General features: G+C 44.9%; 1 protein-coding gene across 2 annotated transcripts in view; it reads left to right on the top strand.

Moving 5' to 3' along the window:
- LOC147901483 (S3 self-incompatibility locus-linked pollen protein) overlaps window positions 1-23982 on the top strand; it is a 174202-nt gene that overhangs the window by 32299 nt on the left and 117921 nt on the right. For both annotated transcript variants that reach the window (XM_087374617.1, XM_087374616.1), the window contains exon 4: window positions 2542-2626. In XM_087374617.1, the coding sequence (XP_087230743.1) occupies window positions 2542-2626 (85 nt within the window). The remainder of the gene's footprint in view (window positions 1-2541; window positions 2627-23982) is intronic.

Below are 23982 nucleotides of genomic sequence, written 5' to 3'. Positions count from 1 at the left end.
GGGGTAGAGAACTGGGCCGGATGAGCCTAGGCCATTGACGTGGCCAAGCAGGCCATCAAATTCCTCCAAATGGAGCCCTAAAGGGGCATTTATAGAGCACCCCTCTGGCTGGTAGGGGGGATTCCAATCGGCCCACTAAGGGCTTCGGCTATTTTGCAAGGGCCTTGTGCCCTATAAAAGGGGGCCCTTGGGGCCTTTAAAGGCATCACGTACTAGCATGCCAGAGGAAAGAACACGTCTATTGAAGCGACATCACCAATTGCAGAGTATGGATCCAAAGAGTTTTTCTTCGACGATCATGTGAGAAAGTACTACAAGAGAGAAATGAGCATGCATAGCATTTGCCTCGCGGAATATGTGGCACAATACGACACTAACTCCTCTGGTTCACGTAAAAGAAAACGGCAAAAAATTATCCACTTCAACAACTACAACGTGCACAAAGACCCAGAAAACCATTACAGGGAGCAATGCTTACTGTATCTTCCATTCACTCAAGCAGAACACAAGCTATCACCTGACTTTCCAACGTGGCACGACAAGGACAAAAACGACAAAGCAGTCGTAGAGCAAAAAAAAGAACATTTCAACAAAATTATTCATTGAATATATTGTGGCAGAACGATCAACTGTAGCAGACAATTGATCATCAAGCGACTCTGACAAAAACCAAACACATGAGGGCTTTGACCTTGCAGTAGAACGTGAATTAGCACGTGCAAAGAAAAATGTGGGACAATGTAAAAAACTATGTAAATGTCACCTGGCTGGGTAATTCGGGTCTGTTTAACACTACCTGTAACCGGATGATCTTCCTCTTTTTTTTTTCGGTGTTGACCTACTGTCCTTATAGCTGTTCCAGGGATATTTTTCAGTTTGAAGACTAGAATACACCTCAGAGAATTAAAGTTGCAACTTTCACAAATGTACTGTACATGGAATATTGAAGTGTGAAAGAAATGATGAATTCAAGCGAGAAAATCTGAGAGAGGGTGTCGTAGTGTGGAATGGAGGGTAGCACTTGGAGCGGAGACAGCAGAGCTGATTTGATGACTTTTTTGGGCATAGCCTACAAGCTAAGGTCTTGAGTCTTTACCTTTGCCTACTTGTTCTCGACCACTCTGTTCAGGAACATGTTTTCTAGACAATATTTCCACCTTTTGGGAGTCCATATCAGTCCAAGCCTCTCACAGTCCTTCTCTTGGACTTGAAGAATGCTTGTGACAGGCTGGATTGTGCCTTTCTCAAGTGCACTATGTACAGGATGAGCTTCTTAGAGCATTGGATCAGCACCATATTTGTTCACCAGGGTTGTCCCGTGGTCTCCCTTCTTCTTTCTTTTTGGGGTGGAGGCACTACTGCGGTATTACAGCCACAAACAAACTACAGATGTTAGACCTACCTAGAGTGTTGGTCTTAGCGTACACAGGGAGAGCGGCATTCAATGTAGTAGGAGCAACCATACACTCTTGGAGCAGCCATTCAAGGAGCAAAAAAGAGCAGCAGTGGACCTTCCTTGGGCCTTTATTCAGGAGGTGAAAGGGGCACAAGAAGCTGCAGACTCAGGTGCTGCCCACCTAGGCTGACTACCCGGGCAGCAAAGTGGAAAGATCACTGGATAGAGAGTCTACATAAGCTCAGAGGAGACGCAGGATCAGAGATCTAGAGGTGCCAGGATAGTAGTAGGACTTTTGGTAAGATCGGAGGACCACCGTTGGAAATATATTATTGTGGCTTCTTTATTTGTCTTGGATGCAGTGTCTATTTACTGGCTTGTACACACACCTATGGTTGTGAAATACACACAAGTTAAGAAGTTTGATTCCCTAGTGAATTCCTGGGCTCATCTATCAGTCTTCCGCTTGTGGGATACCCTCTAGTGGGATTTTCATTTATAACTTGGTATTAGAGCCCTGACGGAAGTTGACGGTAAGTCGAGCTTGAAGGCAGGGATCTTTGCTCAAGGATGACCTTTATTCATTGCTCGGGGGAATTAAATTCGACGTCTGAAGGATTGTACCTAGGCGGGAGGTTCTTCTCGTGAAAAGCATTCAAAGCTCAAATATGAAGCATTGAGAAGAGGCGAGTCTGGTGAAGCATCTTGGACTTAAAGTCAAGAAATATAAGGTTTCCCTATTTTCTTAGTATTTATAATGTGAAGAGATGCAAGTGGACTGGCTCATATCCCTTCCTTATTGTAGGTCTCATAAATTTATGAATCAAGGATACAAAAACCCACTCACTGTCATGCAAAGAACGAGGGGAATCGCCTTCAAAAGGGAGTAATGTCACATAGACATATTCTCACTCCTCAACTCTGCATGACAGAGCTCAAATTTCATGCTGTTTTTAAAGTTAAAGATGGATATTGTGAGTTGAAGATGAAAGTACTACTGTGTGTTTTGTTTAATCCTTTTACATAGTGTGAAACTTCCTCATTTGCAATGGTATTTCAAGACGTAGGTACATGGGAAAATATCTATATGATTTCTATGTCTAGCAATAGCTGTGGCATTCATTGCATCCCATTTGAACTGGCAGAGGAATGCAGGAAGGGAGCTGCTCTTTTCAAATGCGAAGGATGGCTCTCATGCGTTTTCCCAAAAAGCTATAGACCGATCACTAGGTATGATATGTCTAATGCTAATTGAAGTTTAAGCTCTCACTTTATGCAAGCTTTGCATTGATTTCCTAGTCAGTCATTTGCAGAAAAAGGCTTGGCTTTAGGGAGTCCTAGAATCTTTGGAGACACTCTTGCATAGAAAGTAATGATAAAGTAGAGGGCTCTGTGAGGGAATGGAAGGCTTCAATATATGATGCATTTCACTTGCAAGGTTGGCACTTTGTATCCAATATATCTTCATACACCATGAGACGATTAAAAGGTTGTCTGATATCTTATTAATAGCCTGACATAGCTGCTGGACTTTTTTCACGCTTGCTCCCTTCCCTGCTCTGCTTCATTGTCTAATGCTCCCTTACTCAGTCACTTCTCTGCCCTTCAGCCTCCCCTTTTCTCTGCCCTTTCTGTGCAGCCTGCTTTTTGGTCAGCTCACATTCCTCCTTTCTGCAGCTCGTCTCTTCGGCCAAGGAAGGCCCATCGAAGTGGACACCGCAGCACCGGTACACACCTGACAACCAAGATGATGCACAAACTCAACACGTGCTCTACTTGGCTGACGACACGATATGCTACTACTTGGCATTCATCTCCATTGCATTCCACATAATCATCAAGTCCAGGTCTAGGTGAGTCTATATGGTAGGTAGATCACCCACATCCTCTAGTTTTCAAACTTTATGCTTTCAAATTTTGCAGGCATCACAGGATACTTTATCTTACAGTCATCCATGTCATCAGTGGTTGCGAATAGTAGATTGTACTCTCTTTGAAGTTGGATTCAGCAACCAAAAAGTTGTTAGGCTGAGTGTTTGCATACACTCAGATACGATCATGTTAACATTCTTGCAAGAAGAACACTCGATTGGCTTGAGACCATTGCATTTTAGGACCTTTTCGAGGTTCCATTGTGAACCAAGGAGGAAATGTAGGTCTAGCCTCTCAACCTGGTCCATTGCTATTAGTTATTTTAGGCAGACTTCCCCACCTGTCTGACTGACCTGATACTATTCTGCTAAGCATATCTGAGGAGACTTTTAAGATCAGCATCCCACAAGATCTCCTTCCTCTGCGCATGGTGTCTCCGTTTTTTTTCCTTCATGAAGGAGAACCTTCTATATGGTGCTTTGGAAACGATACAAATTAAGCTATCCATAAATGAGAGATAGAGATTGGCTGTTTTGCAACTTAGTTCCGGTTCACTGCCTAAGGTGACTCTGATTGACCTTTCCTTTCTCTCCTAGCCCCCTTTGCTTCCCCTTTTCTTGCCTCCTTCCTTTGCTTCTTCTTCCTCTTGAGTTAGTAGGTGATGGTTTTTGTTTGATAAGTGGTTTTGTGATCTAGAAGGTGATCAATGTGTTTGGCTTGAGCGCCTCACATGGTAGGACCCTTGACACCCTTAGCCATCTAGATTTCCCCCTCCCGCGAGGACCTGTAGGATAGAGCAAGGGTGGTGCGCATTGTTGGCCTTAACCCCACATGATGACAGGTTCGGGATTGGGTCCAGGTGAGTCTAGCTTTGGAAAGTTATCACATTAAGGAGTCACCCTCTATGAGGAGTGTTTTTCTCCTCTAGCTTAATCTCCCGGGCACCACTTGGGCATTGGTGTAGTAGAGTCCAACGTATTTTGGTGCACGCCTCGCTTTCTCATCACTTGGAACCAGGGTTTCACATGGATGTTATGGAGTCAACCCATCACCTACTAAGATACATGATTATCCTCCACTTTCCAGGCCTCCCATTGATCTGTCTTGTTCTCCAATAGGGCTTACTTCAGCACTATCTTAAAAACCTTACTTCAGCAGCCTTAGTACTCTCTTACAATGGAGTCACGATTGATCGTGGATGTTTGTACCTAGTAGGGAAGGGCCTATGTTGGCAGCTGGGCCACTTGGCCAAGACCTACCCACGCTTTGTGACCCCCCCTATCAAAGGGGGCTTGGATGAGTGTGGAAGGCAAGAAAAGAGGAAAGAGAGTGGCAAATGATGCTAGACAACAGGCTTGACGTATATAGCCGATGAGGATGAGACCCCAATGGAGACCTTTCCTTAGGGCAAGCAGACATCTGAGTTCGCCCCTCGCCGAGCACACGGCATCTTAAGAGAGGGAAGAGCTCTTCCTTTCACCTCTTGGGTTTCCTTAAGTTGTGACTAGTTTAGTGGTAGTCAAATATATCAAGCTATCAACTAGTTGCTTGTATAAGGTACTATCTATGTCAAGACTATTTAGATCCTTCAATAAATTTTCACCCGTATTCATTGGTGTGTTAATTGGCTTGCAATCCTCCATGTTGATATACTTGATTTGGGATATGGATGTTTTATCCTTCTCTCTAGTCTTCAATTCCCTAGACTTCAAAAACAGTAAGTGTATATAGCCAAGTTGTTGCATATCCAAGGACTTATTTGTGAGTTGTAGAGGGAGAGAGAGAGCAGAGTGAGAGCAGGAGAGCAAGAAGGTAGTAGAGAGCTGAAAGCAATAGTTGCAATAGAAGAGTGTAGTACAACTGAAGAGAGTGATAGGTTTTGTCTAAGTGACAAAACCTTATCCTTCACTAACCGTAGTTAGTGAACTAACTGTGGTTCGAGGGAAAAACCTCTAAATGAGGGAAAAGTGCCCCTAACCTACTTATTACATTACATTGGTCACTGCTAAATTATAACAATAGTTCTAACACCCCCCTGCAGTGCCAATGTCATGTACAAGGAAATGATCAATCACCAAAAGGAGATAAGTTCAGGGCACTGCGAAATGCCTCAAACTTTTCACGTGGAAGTGCTTTGGTGAAAATGTCTGCAACATTGTCATGTGTTGACACATAGATCATACTGATCTCTCCTTCATGCAACTTCTCTCTGACGTAGTGATAGTGAACCTCAATGTGCTTCGTGCGAGCATGAAACAGAGGATTCTTTGCCACTGCAATAGCACTCTGACTATCAGTGAGAATTGGAGAAGGACCCTCCAATGAAAGGATCAACAAATAAACGACGCAACCAAACACATTCAACTGTCGCTATGAAAGCTGCCTTGTACTCAGCTTCACATGAAGAGGTAGCCACTGTAGATTGTTTCTTACTCAACCAAGAAATACAAGCTTTGCCCAAAAAGAAACAATTGCCACTTGTGGACTACCTAGTGTCATAGTCGCCAGCCCAATCTGAGTCACTGTAGCCATGCATCTGCAAGTCACCCCCCCTGGGAAACATCAAGCCCAAAAGACTTGGTACCTTGCAAATAACGGAAGATGCGTTTTATAGCCTGCCAATGCATAGTCTTTGGGCTGTGCATATATATATGCTCACCTGAGAAACTGCAAACTGAATATCAGGTCGTGTATTGCAGAGATAAATGAGGCATCCAACAGCCTGACTGTAGAGTGTGACATCAATTGATTCACCTGCATCATGCATTGTAAGCTTCAGCCCCAGCTCCATGGGAGTAGCTATGGGCTTACAATCCTGCATGTTGAATCTATCCAAGAGTTTCTGCACATACTTGGATTGAGACATAACGATGCCACTTTTCTCTTGAGTGAACTGGATCCCCAAATAAAAGTGTAGCAGCCCCAAATCTGACATGTCAAAAGTGGTCTGCAATTCAGCTTTAAAATCTGCAATATTATCCTCATTTGACCCTGTGAGCAGTAAGTCATCTACTTAAAGAATGATGACTAAAATATCCCCCCCATCCTTTTTGATGTAGAGAGTGCTTTCAGTTAGACTATTGTGCAGCCCCGTGCTAGTCAGAAAGGCATGAATTTTGGCATACCATGCACGTGGGGCTTGTTTCAGCCCATACAAAGCTTTATTCAGCTTGCATACCTGAAGTGCATTTCCTGAAATTTCAAATCCCGGAGGCTGTTTGACATAAACCTCTTCCAACAAGTCTCCATTAAGGAAAGCTGTTTTAATGTCCAACTGATGAACATTCCATTCAAAGTTTGCAGCCATGGCTATAACTGAATGGATGGTTGTCATTCTGGATGTAGGAGCAAAAGTCTCCTCATAGTCTATGCCCTTTTTCTGAGCATATCCTTTTGCAACCAGCCTTGCCTTGTACCGATCAATGGTCCCCTCTGGCTTTCTTTTAACTTTGAAAACCCACCGTGTACCTATGGCATGTTTACCTGGTGACAAATTGACAACTTCCCATGTCTGATTTTTCTGAATGGACTGCAATTCATCGTGCATGGCATTCATCCAATGCACATTATCATGTGCTTCTTCAAATGTCTCAGGCTTCTCCTCATCAAGAAGAGTACCTGCATGAGCTGATTCAACTGAAAGAGCTCCCCTCCCATGCCTTACTGTTGGGGTAAAGGCACATTGCCACCCTTTTGTTAAAGTTATGACACCTATGACTGTCTTAAAAGACAGTCATAGGGTGAAAGCCTAATCCTAATAAAACCTATGAGTTTGTGGTGTGGCTAAACACTTTACACACCCACACTTCTTGTGTCTCCCTCTCTCTCTCTGTCTTCATCGTTCCACTCCCCCACTCTTCCCCTCACAACTGGTATCAGAGCCTCTACCTCTCCCCCTCTCTCCGGTCTACCCCTCACTCTACCTCTCCCCTCGGGCCTCGTGCCCTCAGCAGCGAGCAGGACACGGCGTGCGAGCAGGGCAACAGCAGCTAGGCCAGGGCGCAGCAGCAGCAGCGCAGCAGTAGCAAGCTAGGGCGCCGCCACGCGCAGCAGGTGCGCGACCCGCCGCGCGCAGCAGGCGCGCACGCAGCCACAGCTGCAGCAGTAGCTAGCTGCGCACCGCACAGCACCGGCGGCCGCAGCCTACCAGGCGCGCGCAGCGCGCAGTACCGACTGCGTGCAGCCTGTCGATCGGACAGGTACGACCATCCGTACCGACTGTACGGACGCCGTACAGGCACCTGTACCGTACGGACGTGGCCGTACGGACGCTGCGACAGGAGGTACAGGTCGGATTTTTTTTGGGGATTTGTGCCCTCGCAGGTACAGGGTACAGTAGGTACCCTGCGCAGGTACTGCAGGCACGGATTTTTTTTTGGGGGAAGAAGGAAAAGAGAGAGCACTATGCTCTGCATTCCCGGAATTTTTTTTCAGCTCTAAAATTGTGTGTTTGAGGTACAGCAAGTACACTCGTGTCCCTCGTGCTTGAGGTGACTAGTGCCACAGTTTGTGGTGGTTGCACAGTTATTTTGTTTCGGGAAGGTCAGATGCCTTAATTTGCAGAGGGCTTTTATGCTTTTGCTGAGTGCAAATCTCAGTTTTCGGGTGACAATTTCAAGGGACTTTTGCCTGGAAGTGTATGCAGTGTATGCCTTGAGGCAGTGTGGAGCCAGGGTGCCCACATTGGTCTTGTTTCCGCAGTGTATTCAGTGACATTTCTTGCAGGTCACATTCTGTGTACGACACTTTGAAAATCTCAGTTGAGCCACGCTTGGCCAGGGCGCATCGAGTTTACTCAGTCCCTAACCGTCCATCGTTGACAGTGCTCAAAAGATTTTCTTTTCGGTGTTTGTACGTTGGGATCTGTGTTGCCACTGTGCACACAGGCAGTTTATGCATTACTTTGTCAGGTGAAAGTGCCAGGAGAGCGCTGTTTTTTTTTGTATGCTACCTCAGTGTTGAGGTGTTTTTCACTTGGTACAGGTGTCAAATCAAGGAGCTTTTGCCCAGATTTTGCTTGTGAGCACTTGAGTTACTGTTTGAGAACTTCAGATGCCTTTTATCCCCTTGGCAGAAGGGTGATTGTTTGGGATTTGTCCCATACTTTGTTGCAGGTTTGTGACAGGCTGAGGTGTTTGGAGCCTTTTTCAGTGGACCAAACAGTGTATGACAAGTGGTTTATGCATATAAAATCAGTGCTATACCTCATCTGAGGTGGGAGAAGTGTCCAGGACAGCAGTGTTTTGTGCTTCGTCAGCTGATGATGCACTGATAAAGCACTTGTGGAACAGCTGCAGCATTCTGAAGTTACTGTTTTATGCCTATTTGAGCACGGTACAGTGTGTCAGAAGGTACAGTGACTGGAGGGAAAATTTTCTGTTTTGCTGCAGAATTTTTTGACAGTAAAAACAGCACTATTGTGAGTGCTCCTGGCTCTTGATAGAGCAGTTTTTCTGAGAAATCAGAATTTTATTTAGTCATTTTTGACTTACAGGGAGTCAGGCACTTTCCTTGTCTGATATGGCATCAGGGGGAAGTGAATCCTCAATACTGAACATAAAGAAATTGGAAGGGGCACACAATTATGCATTATGGGCAGAACAGTGTTTGAATGTACTTCTGCTAAAGAAGATTTCTAAGCCCATAAGGGTGAAGGGTGTCAAGCCATCTGGGATGGTAGATGATGAGTGGGAGGAGCTTGATTTGTCCGCAAGGGCTGCTATCATGCTTACTCTCACTGATTCTCTTGTGTTCAATGTTCAGGCTGAAAAGACCTCTTATGGCCTATGGCAGAGGCTAGAAGAGTTGTATGCCCAAAAGAGTTCAGCCAGTAAGGTTTATTGGTTGAAGAAGCTTGTCGACCTTCGCATGAAGGAAGGTACAGCTATGACCTCACACTTGAGTGAGTTCAATGCCATCTTTACACAGCTTATTGCACAGGGATTGAACCTTGATGAGGAGTTCAAGGCTACTTTCTTGTTGTGTACCCTCCCTGAGAGTTGGGACACTTTCAAGACCACCCTGTCTAATTCAAATGTCACTCTTATGTATGCTGATGTGGAGAGCTCTCTCCTTATGGAGGAGATGAGCAGGAAGAATAATATGGGCAGCAAGTCTTCCAATGCTTTGCAGGTACAGGAAAGAGGTAGGACTCAGCAGAAGGGGAGATCTGTTGGCAAGTCCAAATCCCGCAGTCAGTCCCGTGGCAAAAAGGATATTGAATGCTTTTACTGTGGCAAGAAGGGACATGTGAAGTCTAAGTGCTTCAAGTTTATACGGGATCAGAAAGCCAAGAAGGCTGAGACAAAGGATGCAGGCAGTGGAAGCAAAGGCAAAGGCAAGGCCAAGGCAGATGACTTGGATGCAGTGAATGTTGCAGCAGAGGACAGTGACAGTGACAGACATGATGTATTATGTTCTTCTGCTGTAATTGCACATACATTGGTTATTGATGGCCATGACATGCACACCTGGCTCTTGGATTCAGGTGCTTCTTTTCATGTTACTCCTCATAGGGAGTGGTTTACTTCCTACACAGGTACTCATGGAGTTGTTCACCTTGGGAACAACTATGCATGTCAGATTGCAGGGATTGGCAGTATACAGATAGTATTCCCTGATGGACGCATATTTATGCTTGATGGTGTTCGCCATGTGCCGCAAATCAAGAAAAATCTGATTAGCACTGGCTTGTTGGATGACAGTGGTTACCACACCACATTTGGGGATTCCAAATGGGTGATTACTGATGGCCAGGTTGTAGTGGCTGAGGGTTATAAGAGTGATACCTTGTACCCTCTTTATGTTTCCAGTGTAGGTAATCATGTTGTTGCCATAACCGAGCTGCCGAAGGTTTCGTTGTGGCATAGCCGGTTGGGACACATGTCCGTTAAAGGAATGCAAGAACTGTCACGTTTGGGTTATCTGCCGTCTCTTTCATTTTCAGATTTGCCTACTTGTGATCATTGCATTTTTGGAAAGCATTCTATGACTCCTCATAAGAGGAGAACTCCCCAGAATAGAGCACCGCTGGATCTAGTGCATACTGATTTGTGTGAGATGCCACAGCTATCACTAGGGGGTGCAAAGTATTTCATTACTTTTATTGATGATGCCACACGCAAAGTGTGGGTCTATTTCTTGAAGCATAAGAGCGATGCCTTAGATGCTTTCAAGAAGTTTGTCGCTCAGGTTGAGAATCGGACAGGACGCAGGCTGAAATGCCTCAGATCCGATAATGGGGGTGAGTATGTGTCACATGCTTTTGTACAGTTTTGCAAAGCTAAGGGCATTAAACAGGAACTCACAGCCCCTCATAATGCGTCTCAAAATGGTGTGAGTGAGCGGATGAATCGAACTATTCAGGAGAAAGTTCGATGTATGTTGTCTTATGCTGCATTGCCCCATGGCTTTTGGGCAGAAGCCGTGCAAACAGCAGTTCACCTAATTAACAGGTCGCCGAATAAGGCTTTGGAGTTGAAAGTGCCAGAGGAGGTGTGGTCTGGCAAGCCACCTTCATACAAGCACTTACGTGTGTTTGGCTGCGAGTGCTTTGCTCATGTACGCAAAGAACTGCGCACCAAACTGGAGCCAAAGTCTTTCAGATGCATCTTCATGGGTTACGGTGACGAAGGTGAAATGGGGTACAGGTTATGGGATCCCGTCAAACGGAAGATTATACGCAGCAATGACGTCATCTTTAAAGAGGATAGTGTACACAAAGAACCCATGCAACCTGTGGAATACAGAAGGGTTGTTTATGATGATGTCGGACAGCAAAGAATGCCCATTAATATGCAGCAGCAGGCTGCTGTAGATAACCCTGTTCAAGAGGGTATACAGGCTGAAAATCAGCCAGACAATTTTGCCAATGATGCACCACTGGATATGCCAGCAAATGGCGCTGTAGAACAGCCAAATATGGTGGTACAGCCACCCGTCATGCATGACGAACAGGCTAGACAGCAGCCTAATCCGGAACATTTTGTTAGGAGGAGCACCCGTGTACAACGGCCTCCTGACAGGTTTGTTCCAGGAGCCAATAATGTGGCTGATTTTATCATGCTGACAGATTGTGGTGAGCCTTCCAGCTTCAAGGAAGCTATGGGAAGAACAGAGAAAAGGAAGTGGGAGAAAGCCATGCAGTCAGAAATGGACTCCCTACTTCAAAATGATACATGGGACTTGGTGCAGCTACCTGCAGGCAGAAAGGTTTTGCCATGCAAGTGGGTTTACAAAGTCAAAGTGGATTCAAATGCTTTACTGAGGTATAAGGCCAGATTGGTTGCCAAGGGATTTAAGCAGGAGAAGGGCATTGACTTTGATGAGATTTTTTCCCCTGTAGTCAAGATGACTACTTTGAGAGCAGTGTTAGCTCTTGTTGCTCATGAGGACATGGATTTATGTCAGATGGATGTGAAGACTGCTTTTCTTCACGGAGATCTCCATGATGAGATCTACATGAGTCAGCTAGAGGGATATGCTGTTAAAGGGAAAGAGCAGCTTGTGTGTAAGCTCAAGAGGAGCTTGTATGGACTCAAGCAGACGCCAAGAGAATGGTACAAGAAGTTTGATGCCTTCATGCAGTCCCAAGGGTATCATCGGTGTGAAACCGATCATTGCTTGTACACCAAACGGGCAAAGGATGGCAGTTTGATGCTACTCATTCTATATGTGGATGACATGCTGATTGCCAGCAAATCTCAGCAGGAGATTAGTGCTTTGAAGAAACAACTGCATAAGTCTTTTGATATGAAAGACTTGGGTGATGCAAACCACATTCTTGGTATGCGGATTATTCGTGACAGGTCCAAGGGACTTTTGTTTCTGTCACAGAAGGAGTACATTGACAAAGTACTGCAGAGGTTTAAAATGGAGGGGGGGAAGTCAATTAGTACCCCGTTGCCTCCACATTTAAAACTCAGCAGTAAGGACAGTCCCAGATCAGATGATGATAAGGCTGAAATGGCCAAGGTTCCGTATGCATCTGCAGTTGGTTCTTTGATGTGTGCCATGGTTGCCACTCGTCCGGATATTGCTTTTGCGGTGGGAGTCATCAGCAGGTATATGGCAAATCCAGGCAAGCGGCACTGGGAAGTTGTGAAAGGCGTCTTGAGGTATCTCAAGGGTACCAAAGACTTGTGCATATGCTATGGTAGGCAGGATGCATTGGTGCATGGTTTTACAGATTCAGACTATGCAGGAAATGCAGATAACCGGAAGTCTACTACCGGTTATATTTTCACATTTGCAAGAGGTGCTATATCATGGGTGTCTCGGTTGCAGAAATGCATTGCACTGTCAACCACTGAAGCTGAATATGTTGCAGCCACTGAGGCTTGCAAGGAAGCAATATGGCTTACTCGGCTGGTGGGAGATTTGGGCATTACAGGAGATATGCCAGTTTTGCATTGTGATAGTCAGAGTGCTATCATGTTGGCAAAGAATCCGGTCTTTCATCAGAAGACCAAGCACATAGATGTGAAATACCATTTCATCAGGGAGGTACTGGAAGACAAGCGACTTGAGCTTGTGAAGGTGCATACTGATGATAATCCTGCAGATTTGCTCACTAAGAGCTTGCCTACAGAGCGGTTTGCACATTGCCGCCACATCATGGGATTAGGATGAGACCATTCTTATTTTATGGTCTTGTATACAGTAACTGTATATTGCTGTAATTTTTATTATTTTCTCCCCTTTAGGCACATTGGCCTTTAGGTGGGAGGTTGTTGGGGTAAAGGCACATTGCCACCCTTTTGTTAAAGTTATGACACCTATGACTGTCTTAAGACAGTCATAGGTGAAAGCCTAATCCTAATAAAACCTATGAGTTTGTGGTGTGGCTAAACACTTTACACACCCACACTTCTTGTGTCTCCCTCTCTCTCTCTGTCTTCATCGTTCCACTCCCCCACTCTTTCCCTCACACTTACTGCACTCCGAGTTCTGCTAGGTAATGAAGCATCAATTTTACTCTCCTTGAGAGTTTGTAACAGCCAATTTGGGACTGTTTTTGCTGCATGTATATCTGCAATTTCTTGCTGAACAACCTCTTCCACTGCTTGTGGAGGTGGTAAGACATCTTGTGGCTGAATCGGTATCTGAAAATTTTGATTTGCATCAGATATATCAGCAGGGGAACCCAAGGCAATGGGTAGTAATCCCTCAAAGACATCATCGGAAGAAGTAGGCAAATCAAATTCAGCTTGAGTGTGAGCTGAATTTTCTAAAAATATAACATCTCTACTGACAATAATCTTGCGTGTAACAGGATTGTAGAGACGGTAGCCCTTGCTCTCTGCACTGTACCCAACAAAAATGCATTTGATTGCCTTATCAGACAACTTATGCCGAAACTCAACGGGCACATGAGCATATGCAAGGCATCCAAAAACACGAAAATGATCCAGAGAAGGCTTTCTCCCTTGCCAAACTTCATAGGGAGTCTTGGTCTTCAAAGCTTTTGTGGGAGCCCGATTCAAAACATAATTGGCACACATGAGACCTTCAAGCCAAAATTTGTGAGGCAATTTTTTGCTTTTTAGCATGCATCTATCCATCTCCATAAGAGTACGATTTTTCCTCTCAGCTTTGCCATTTTGCTGAGGTGTTAGCCTCACTGTAAGCTGATGTGCAATGCCTTTGTCTTTCAAAAAAGCATCAAAATCTGCAGACAAATACTCCCCTCCTCTATCTGTGCGTAATGTCTGTATCTTGAGTCCTGATTCATTCTCAACCATGGCTGCAAAGTGTTTGAAAACCATAAGCACTTCTGATTTGCGTTTCAGCCCATAAACCCAAGTGTAGTTGGAGTAGTCATCTATAAAAGTGACAAAGTAAAGATGACCATTCAATGATGGAGTCCTCATGGGACCACAGACATCACTATGAATAAGCTGTAATTTTCGAACAGCTTTTACTGATCCATCCTTCTTGAAGGGAAATGTGTGCATTTTACCAAGAATGCACCCTTCACAGGCATGTGGAGGAGGTATTTCAAGAGTAGGCAACGCATCAACCATAGCATGTTTTTGAAGTGTCATCAAGCTGCCATAATGCATGTGTCCATATCTGGCATGCCATAACTCCGCATTCTGCATAGCAGCAGTAGGAGTGGAAACTGCAAGAGCATGTGCTGGTCTTTTCTCATACATGTCAAGCTGAAAAAGACCACGTAACAAAGTGCCAGACAATCTCAAGGCATAGTCATTCTCTCTGTCATGGACTGCACACTTGTCATCTTCAAAAATGACCTGAAATCCAGCTCTGTTAAGAGTGGACACTGAAAGTAGATTTTTTGTGATACCAGGCACATACAAGACATCAGAAATTTTGAATGTTGAGCCATCAATGGCTATAAGTTCAACTTCTCCTGTACCACGAACTGAATAGGAGGAGTTGTTGGCACATGTGACTTTTTTACCAACGGGTGGTGGATGCAGAGATGTGAAAAGACACTTTCTGGAAGTGATATGCTTTGAGGCACCGCTATCAAAATACCATGTATTTTGTGTCTCATTGACACCGAAAGCTGATGCATCCTTGGAAGAATCATAACTGCATGTCAGAAAAGCATAAGAGTCATCATTACAACTGGCTGTAGTATCCGGAGCAGCCAACTGAGAGTCTGAAATGCAAGACAAGAAGGCATAGTCGTGCTCCACAAAGTTGGCTGTAGCTTGCTCATTGTCAGATGCATGAGGAGCTGAATCTGAAACAGCCATACCGGAGCTGTTTTTCTTTTCTTTTGCAAGCCTTTTCTTGCATTCTCCAATGTAGTGACCTGGATTTTTGCAGTAATGACATATTCCCTTCTTCTTGGGCTTACCTACATCACCCTTAGCCTTTTGAGAAGGTTGTCCTGAACCAGTGGAAGGCTGATTTGCTGATGTCTTTGCTTGTCTATTTACTTTAGGCTTGAATTTTGAAAGCATGGCATGTTCACGTGCTCGTGAAGCCATGTTTTTCCTGGTTTGCTCTTCTTGCAGCAGAAGTCCTATCAACTCGTGAAAATTGAGAGGATTTGCACCCCCCCTCAACGACAAATTCAGCGCTTTCATGGTGTCTTATCATTTGAGATTGTCCTCCTAAAACTCATAAAGAGTCCTTGCTCATTTGTTGAGGGCTCATGGTTCTTGACCGAGGCCCTCCAACCTCAGCATATCTGATGAGGGTTTTTTAACACTAGGTAGTTCGTTCTCTCTCTCTCTCTCTCTCTCTCTCTCTCTCACAGGAGGGCTTCATCACACCTCCGGGTTACACACAGCTTCATCTACCACATGCGCTCCGGATCTCCCTCGGTCAGTTTAGGGTTTCGTCACACCGATTACGGATTGAGAGCGGACGCGCAGAGGGTATCCCACGAGAGGGCCGCCTTTGCCCACTTTGCGACTTGCAGGAGATCGAGTCGGAGGAGCACTTTGCTTTCAGATGTCCTATCTATTATGCCATCCGAGGCCGGTACCACTGCCTCTTCCGCGACGGATTTGGCCCCCTCCCACACATGTTAATAAACTTTCTTTCTTTCTTTCTTTCTCTCTCTCTCTCTTCGAGGGGTTCATTGTCCCACCAGGGTACACTTAGATCCACCTACCACACTTGCTTAGGATTGCCATTGGGCAATTTCGTGTTTTATCGCATTGGCTCCGTATCGAGAGTGGACGAGCAAAGGGGATCCCGAGAGAGAGTCGTATCTGCACATTGTGTGATCAGTATGAGGTCGAGTCAGAGGAGCACTTCGCTATCCACCATTGCCCAGTCTACTATGAGATTCGTGGACGATATCACTGCCTCTAGAGAGAGGGCTTCAGGCCCCTTTTCAAACTCCTACCCAGACCAAAGGTGGCTCGCGGCTTTCATTCATGAGGCAGTCCAACATAGAGAGCATATCATCAGATCACATAGACAGGGACGAGAAACCTTATCAGATCCATCTTAAGAGTGTGATCATGGAGTTCTTCCAGCCAGAGCACATTGTCCCCACTTTCACGGGTAGCATGCAAAACAGGGACCTCGAGATGGAGACGTGATATACTCAACAAAGGACAGATGCGCATATCACCCTTGCTGACATCTCATCTATGTTTAGGCTTGGGATTCAGCCGACTAGGGTTACTGTGGCACTTATCAAGCATAGAGCCGTTGCTAGGAGATCACGACCGGCTACTGTTTTAGACAGTAGACAACGATCTATCACAGGGTTTTTGCCTGCACAGCCTCGTCCATCACTGGGCCTAGTTTGACTTTTGATGCCACGTGTGTGCTGTATTGTATTGTATTGACTATGGTGACATGTCATGCATTGACTATATCTTACATAGTTCTCTAGCATGGATTAGGATGCTTGTTTAGTAGCTCCATCCTTTTTCTCATTGTATCAAGTTTTCTATCAGTCTCATAGACCCATTGGTCTTTAGTAGACTTTCATAAACTCTCTCTCTCTCTCTCTCTCTCTCTCTCTCTCTCTCTTTTTAGATTATACAGCCAGAGTTCGCCATGACCTCTCTCCAGGTTGATGCCATCTTGCAGACAATGACTTCCCCCCACAGAGTTTGGGCCTTACCCCAGTGGAGATTACCGAGGCTAGCATTGGGGTGTTCCAGGCGCTTGTTAGAGAGCGGTGTTGATACAGCATGGTATGCATGGGTATCTACATGGTTGGTAGTCACAGCATTCAGATGGACAAACTTCCTCCCTTTCAGTATAGCATGGATGCACCACTCGAGATGATCCCACGAGATGAGATGAACCGTATCATACGGTTGGACCTCCTCCAGCTTCATACGTCTAGGGCTTGGGGGGGAGAGGAGTTCCCCACCAAGATCCAGTTCTACCATGATCACTTCTTGAGGGTCTGGGAGTATGGTCTCGTTATCAGACCTCAGTATCTCGAGGATAGGAGAGTCTCACATGCACTGAGGATCGCCATCGAACAGTTGCGAGCCTTGTCACATCAGCTGTAGATTGAGGCAAGGAGAGCTGTAGGCATCTGGAGAGAGCAGAGGATTTGGAGACTATGCCCGATGGGGGAGGTCAAGACAGAGGAGCATTTTCTATGTGTCTGCCTAGTCTACTATGAGATCCGAGGGCGATATCACTGCCTCTTTTAGGAGGGGCATGGCTTTGGTCCACTTACATGACTGATCCATTTTCCCAACTAGGTTTGTGTAGGGCTCTATTTGATTGAGATGCAACGACACAGAGATATACTGATGCGACAGACCAGAGAGCAGCAGGAGGCAATGCCATAGGTCACCGAGATTGACTGAGCATAGACACGTGTCACATACTTTTATGCATTGAGTCAGCCACCAAGGAGGCTGAGGGAGAGAAGCTTGACGAGATGAGAGCATCATGGATTAGTAGTGAGAGTCACCGCCACAATGCTGCCAGACGAGAGGCACACACTCCACATGCGGCACTGAGAATACTAGGAGCGTTAGCTCTGAACACCTGATACTATTTTGCTACTTTGCTACTTTGCTATTTTGCTCTAGTTTGGCACTTTAGCTTTCAGCAAGGGCCTTAGTGAGCCCTTTGCTTCAGCCCATAGCAGCTTGTATGAGTTACTTTTGGTTTTGTACTTGGTCTCATAGGCCTCTCTCTCTCTCTCTGTCTCTCTCTCTCTAGCACTTGCCCAATGATAGGATAAAAAGACGTATCCTATTGTGAAGTATAACCAGCTCCTTTTTCATTAATGCTTCTGGTTTTCTCACCTAGAGTATGATTCATGTGCTTAGCAACACCCTTTTGTTGGGGGTGTATGAGAAGTAGAGTGTTGTCTTTCAATGCCCTTCTCTTCACATAATTCAAGAAATTTTGCTAACTTATATTCTCCTTTATCTGCCGATTTGAGAGTCTTAACACACTTGCTAGTATGGTTTTCAACCATGGTAGCGAACTCCTGAAAGTAAATCTAAGGGTCTCAGACTTCTCCTTGACGAAATATACCCATGTCTTCCTGAAATAATCATCCATGAATGTTAGGAAGTAGACCTTACCTTCTATTGATTGACATTCAAAAGACCACGTTTTCCTTGAACCTTTCTTTGAGAACATTTCGTGGCTGTGTTTTCCCAAGATACAGCCTTTATAGATCATCTTTGCATGAGATAGATCACTAGCCTCTCTTGTTCTTATGATATGGCAGATGCTTGGATGATGCTGGACTTGCAGATGCCTATGCCTATGCTGTTGATACTTCTACCATGGCAGATACTCATTTGTGGCATGAGAGGTTTGGACACCTCAACTTTGGGGTTCTGGTGAAGTTACATAAGGATGCTATGTTTATTGATCTTCCCAAAATGCATATGCCTTCAAAGCAGGTCTGTGAACCTTGCTTGCTTGGTAAGATACACCGTTTTGCATTTCCCAAAGATGGGAGAGTTGGTGCCTCACACAAGCTATATTTGATTCATAGTGATGTTTGTGGACCCATGCGGGTTACAGCTCTTGGGGGATTTTATTATGTTGTCACATTCATTGATTGACTTTACCAGATATACTTGGATTTTTGCTTTGAAATCCAAATCTGAAGTTTTTGCATGCTTCAGGCATTTTATTGCCTTGGTAGAGAATGAAAGCGACCTGAAAATTGCCCACATTAATACAGACAGGGAGGGTGAATATATGTCAAAAGGAATTTGCTGATTTTATGGCCTCACTTGACATATATCATCAATGCATTGTGCCTTATACTTCTCACGAGAATCCCATGGCTGAGAGTAAGAATAGATTAGTCATGGAGAAGGCCAAGTGTATGTTGAAAGGCAAGCATTTGCCTAACAAGGTGTGGTTGGATGCCATTATGTGTGCAAATTACATTTTGAACAGATGTCTGACAAAGGAATTGAAGACAATTACACCTTATGAAGCTTGGACAGGTCATAAGCTCATGATTTCTCAAATGACGACTTTTGGATGCTTGGCATATGCACATGTGCCTTCTCAGACATGCACAAAACTGGATGATCAAGCTGTCAAATGCATTTTTATTGGATATAGCTCATAGAGCAAGGGCTACAAGCTCTACTAGCCCTGCACGGGCAAGATTTTTATAAGTAGGGATGTTCTGTTTGATAAATCTTCCTCTATGCCTTTGCTGGACTGTAAAAAACAGCCCATTGTTGATGCCCCAGATCTCTTTGACAGCTTGATGCCTTTGTTTCCATCAGACTCCTATGATGATGCCACATCTGAGGTTGCTCCTCCTTCATGTAGTTGTCATTTGCAGCCACATGTGCAACCTGAAATTCAGCATGATTTACAGCCTGATATGCCTCAGCTTGATCAAATATAGTGCACAGGGCTCTTGATCAGGAGAGAGCTGAAATACAGGAGCCCAAAAAGGTCCCTTGTTGGCTCCTTGGCACTTTCAAAGACAGCAAACAAGATACTCGTTGCCAGCCCATACTAGAGAAGCTTGTAGATACGAAACGAAGAGAGAGACAGAGTGCAGGTACAAGACGAGTCGATAGAGAAGTCACGTCAATCTTAGATTATTGGAAAACACACAAGTACAAAGACTAAATGTCCTAGGTGTCACATAGGACTAAGTGTCCTATGTGGCCTAGAAGGCAGTAACACTATAAGTGCCTACACTTATGCCTACAGGGCACATACCATGGCCTATAGGGCATCACTAGAACCACCAAGAGATGGCCTACAAACCCCCCTCCATGGGATGGGCTGAAGTACTCTGGAAACGTCTCAGAATACCTGGTAGTTTTTGGTCATGGTGGCACATGTTCATCCAAAAGGATATAGCCACCTATGAATGTACAAGGAATGTCAGATCATGTAACAAAGGGAACCAAGTGTAAAGCCTGTCGGAAGACTTCGAACTTGGGACGAGGAAGTGCCTTTGTAAACATATCTGCGATGTTGTCCTCTGTGGGAAGATAGGACAACTCTATGTCTCCTGCTGACAACCGCTCCCGAACATAATGATAGTGAACTTCAATATGGTTGGTACGCGCATGAAACACTGGGTTACGCGCAATGGCCAAAGCACTCTGGCTGTCAATGTAGACAATAGTGGAGGATGTCTGGCAAATACCAAGATCTGTAAGTAACTGTCGAAGCCAAACACACTCTACTGTAGCGGTGAAAGCTGCCCTGTACTCAGCCTCACAGCTAGATGTGGCAACTGTCGGTTGCTTCTTGCTGAGCCAAGAAATACATGAATTGCCAAGCAAAAAACAATTGCTTGTATGTGACACTTTGGTGTCCGAACATCTTGCCCAGTCACTATCCGTGTAAGCATGCATGGTAAGTGAACCCTGATCACCATAGAAGAGGGCTAAATCCTGAGTGCCTCTGAGATATCTGAAGACTCTTTTCACTGCCTGCCAATGCTGTGAACTGGGCATGTGCATGAATCTGCTGAGCTGAGATACTGCATACTGCAAGTCAGGTCTGGTGTGACATAAATAAATAAGGCATCCAACAGCTTGCTGATAAAGAGTGATATCACATGGTGGGCTCCCATCATGAGCTGAGAATTTGAAGCCAGGGTCCACTGGAGTAGAGATTGGCTTGCAATCCTCAAACTGAAAACGATCAAGGAGCTGTCCAATGTATTTGGACTGAGACATCATGATACCCCCCTCAACATGAGCAAACTGAATGCCCAAATAATAATGGAGCTGTCCCATGTCTGACATGTCAAAAATCTGGTGCAAATCAGCCTTGAAAGCTACAATTTGCTGAGTATCTGGGCCCGTGATAAGCATATCATCCACATTATAAAATCAGCACTAAAAAATCAGATCCACTCCCACGGAAATAAAGAGTGGGTGCTGTGGGACTATTCTGAAAACCAAGGGATAGTAAGTGTGCATGAATTTTGGCATACCATGCCCTGGGTGCCTGCTTCAAACCATAAAGGGCTTTTCTAAGCCGGCATACCTTATTTTCAGAATTAACAACCTCAAAGCCAGGAGGTTGTGTGACATAGACTTCTTCCTGCAGATCCCCATGAAGAAAAGCGGTCTTGATGTCAAGTTGATGCACTTGCCAATGATGATGGGCTGCAATGGCAATGACACATCGAATGGTAGTAGTGGGAGCAAATGTCTCCTCAAAGTCAATGCCTTATTGTTGGGCATACCCTTTTGCAACAAGACGGGCTTTGTATCGATCTATGCTGCCATCAGATTTCCTGTTTAATTTGTAGACCCACCGCGTTCCAATGGCATGCTTGCCAGGTGGGAGATCTACTAATGACTGTTACAAAGCCCGTCTTGTTGCTAAGGGCTATGCTCAGCAATAAGGTAATGACTTTGAGGAGACTTTTCCCCCCACTTCTAGGATCAGTACTATCAGGATTGTTATTGCCTTTGCTGCCCATTTTCTTTGGGAGATAGATCAGCTTGATATTAAGTCATCTTTTCTTCATGGGCATTTGTAGGAAGAGGTTTATGTTACCCAACCTCCTGGCTTTGAGGTTGAAGGTTCTGAAAGTAAGGTATGCCACTCTAAGAAAGCCCTTTATGGATTGAAGCAGGCACTTCGGGCTTGGTATTCCAGGATACATGCTCATTTGCTTACACTTGGCTTTCAGAACAATCCTACTGAGGCTACCCTTAACATCCGTAAGAGTGGGACAGATTTACTGATTTTAGTACTCTGTGGATGACATGCTTGTGATTGGGACACATGCTGAGCAAATTGCAGCTTTTAAGCTTGCCTTGCAGAAGGCATTTGCTATGTCTGATCTTGGTCTTTTGCATTACTATTTGGGCATTCAATTTGCTAGCAGTGAGGGGGGTATTTTGATGTCACAATCCAAGTATATTTTATGGATTGCAAGCCAAAATCGATACCATTAGAGCTTGGTTTTCACTTCTCATCTAAGGATGGCGGTGGTGCATGTCACCCTTTATCAGCAGGCAATTGGTTGTTTGATTTATTTATGCCATACCAGATCTGATCTTCGGTATGCTGTCTTACAACTGAGTAGATATATGCACAGCCCTTCTACACACCATTGGGAGGCTGTGAAGCGTGTCTTCAGGCATAAGGCACTCAGCATTTGGGCCTCCTTTATGAGGCTGATTCTTCACTTGTTATGCATGGATTCACTGATAGTGATCGGGCTGGCTGTTAAGACACCCACGTGTGACATAGTGGCAATTGTTTCATGCTTGGTACTTCATGCATCTCTTGGTTTAGTAAGAAGCATACTATAGTTGCTACTTCTAGCTGTGAAGTTGAATATAGAGCAGCTTTTACAGCTAGTGGAGTGTGTTTGGCTCCGAAACTTACTTGTAGATCTTCATGCATGCCAGACTGCTTGATAGTTAGAGTGCTTTGGCTGCTGCACGGAATCCAGTTTTCCATGCTTGCACAAAGCATATCGAGGTTCACTATCACGATGTCAGAGACAGATTATCATCAGGTAATATTCAGTTGTGTTATCTTCCACTGAAGACAACTTGGCAGATCTTTTTACAAAGGCTCTTCCTTGATCTGTTGTACTCTGTATAGTCATAGGTTGCTATATCCCTGCAGGATGAATATGTGCAACCATGACATTAGATATTCAGTTATTTTGAGACGTGTCCAGGTGACTTCAGTCCATGCCATGGAGGGGGTTTGTAGGCCATTCTACGGGCTATCCATAAGTGTCACTCATTCCTTGGTATGTGCCTTGTAGGCCTAGTTATAGTCATTTAGGTTAGTTGGTACAGTTAGTACATGTACCACTTAGGACACTTAGTCCAGTTAGGGCACTTTGCCCTAGGGTTTTGTTATATTGGGTCCCTCTTGTACTTTCACTAAGTTTTGCAGCAATTCATTACAGCCACTCGTTTTTGTCTTCATTCTCTCATTTCTTGAGCTTCCATTGCTTGCCCTAGCCTACAAACGCGCAGTTCTCTCAGCCCTTCACCTTGCATCTCCAGCCCTTGTGTAGCCTTTACCTGCTCCAAACGTCATCGTATAGCTGGAGACTGCCTCTACGCTCTACCTGCTCCAAACGTCAAGGTAATGGCTATGGTTGCTCTCTTTTCCAATTTTGCAGCAACTATGGTTGCTCTCTTCTGAGTTCTCGAGTTTAGTAACCTTTAGTTGATGGAGATCTTCAACAGGGCTTCAAGTCCTCTCTTGGAAATTGCTCCTTTGCCTTATTTGCCCTCTTTTACAAATTTGCAGCTTGCAGGACCACAAATGGGAAGACAAAAAGGACCAGAATGGGAATTTGTAGAGGCGTTAAAGCCTTTGGGGAAGGGCCAATACACTTGTAAATGTAAATACTGTAGTCATTCATGGGTTGGAAGACCAACCCGCATAAGGGCATATTTTCTTGGACTTGGGGGCTTGGGGGTTGAGAAGTGTACCGCTCCTCTCGTAAATGTGAAAGATACTTGTCGCAGATTGCAGGCAAAGGTAGCTCTGAAAATGGCTGCAAAACCACTTGATGCAGATGTGGCTGATTTGGGGGATGCCTCGGTGAGTGGTATTGCAAGTGAAAATGCATCTGCCAGTGCATACGAGCCAAAACAAAAGAAACAGAAGATCTCAAAGGGAGCCTTGGCCAAGGCATGGGAGTCACAGGCATAGAGGGGTGCATACATTGCTCTCCGTTGTTTTTTCTTTGCAGAGGATATTCCTCATTGGAAGGCAAGGAGCCCTTTTTGGAGATGGTTCGTGCCATTGGCCAAGTTGGGCCTACCTCAAGCCTCCATCCTACAATGTTTTGCGTACAA

The sequence above is a fragment of the Dipteris shenzhenensis genome, chromosome 5 (assembly GCF_047967505.1).
Source record: "Dipteris shenzhenensis isolate YYH24624 ecotype China chromosome 5, Dip_SZ_1.0, whole genome shotgun sequence".
In the NCBI taxonomy this organism is placed as follows: Eukaryota; Viridiplantae; Streptophyta; class Polypodiopsida; order Gleicheniales; family Dipteridaceae; genus Dipteris; species Dipteris shenzhenensis.
Note: the sequence above shows the minus strand (reverse complement) of the source record. Positions and strands in the feature narration are given on the sequence as shown.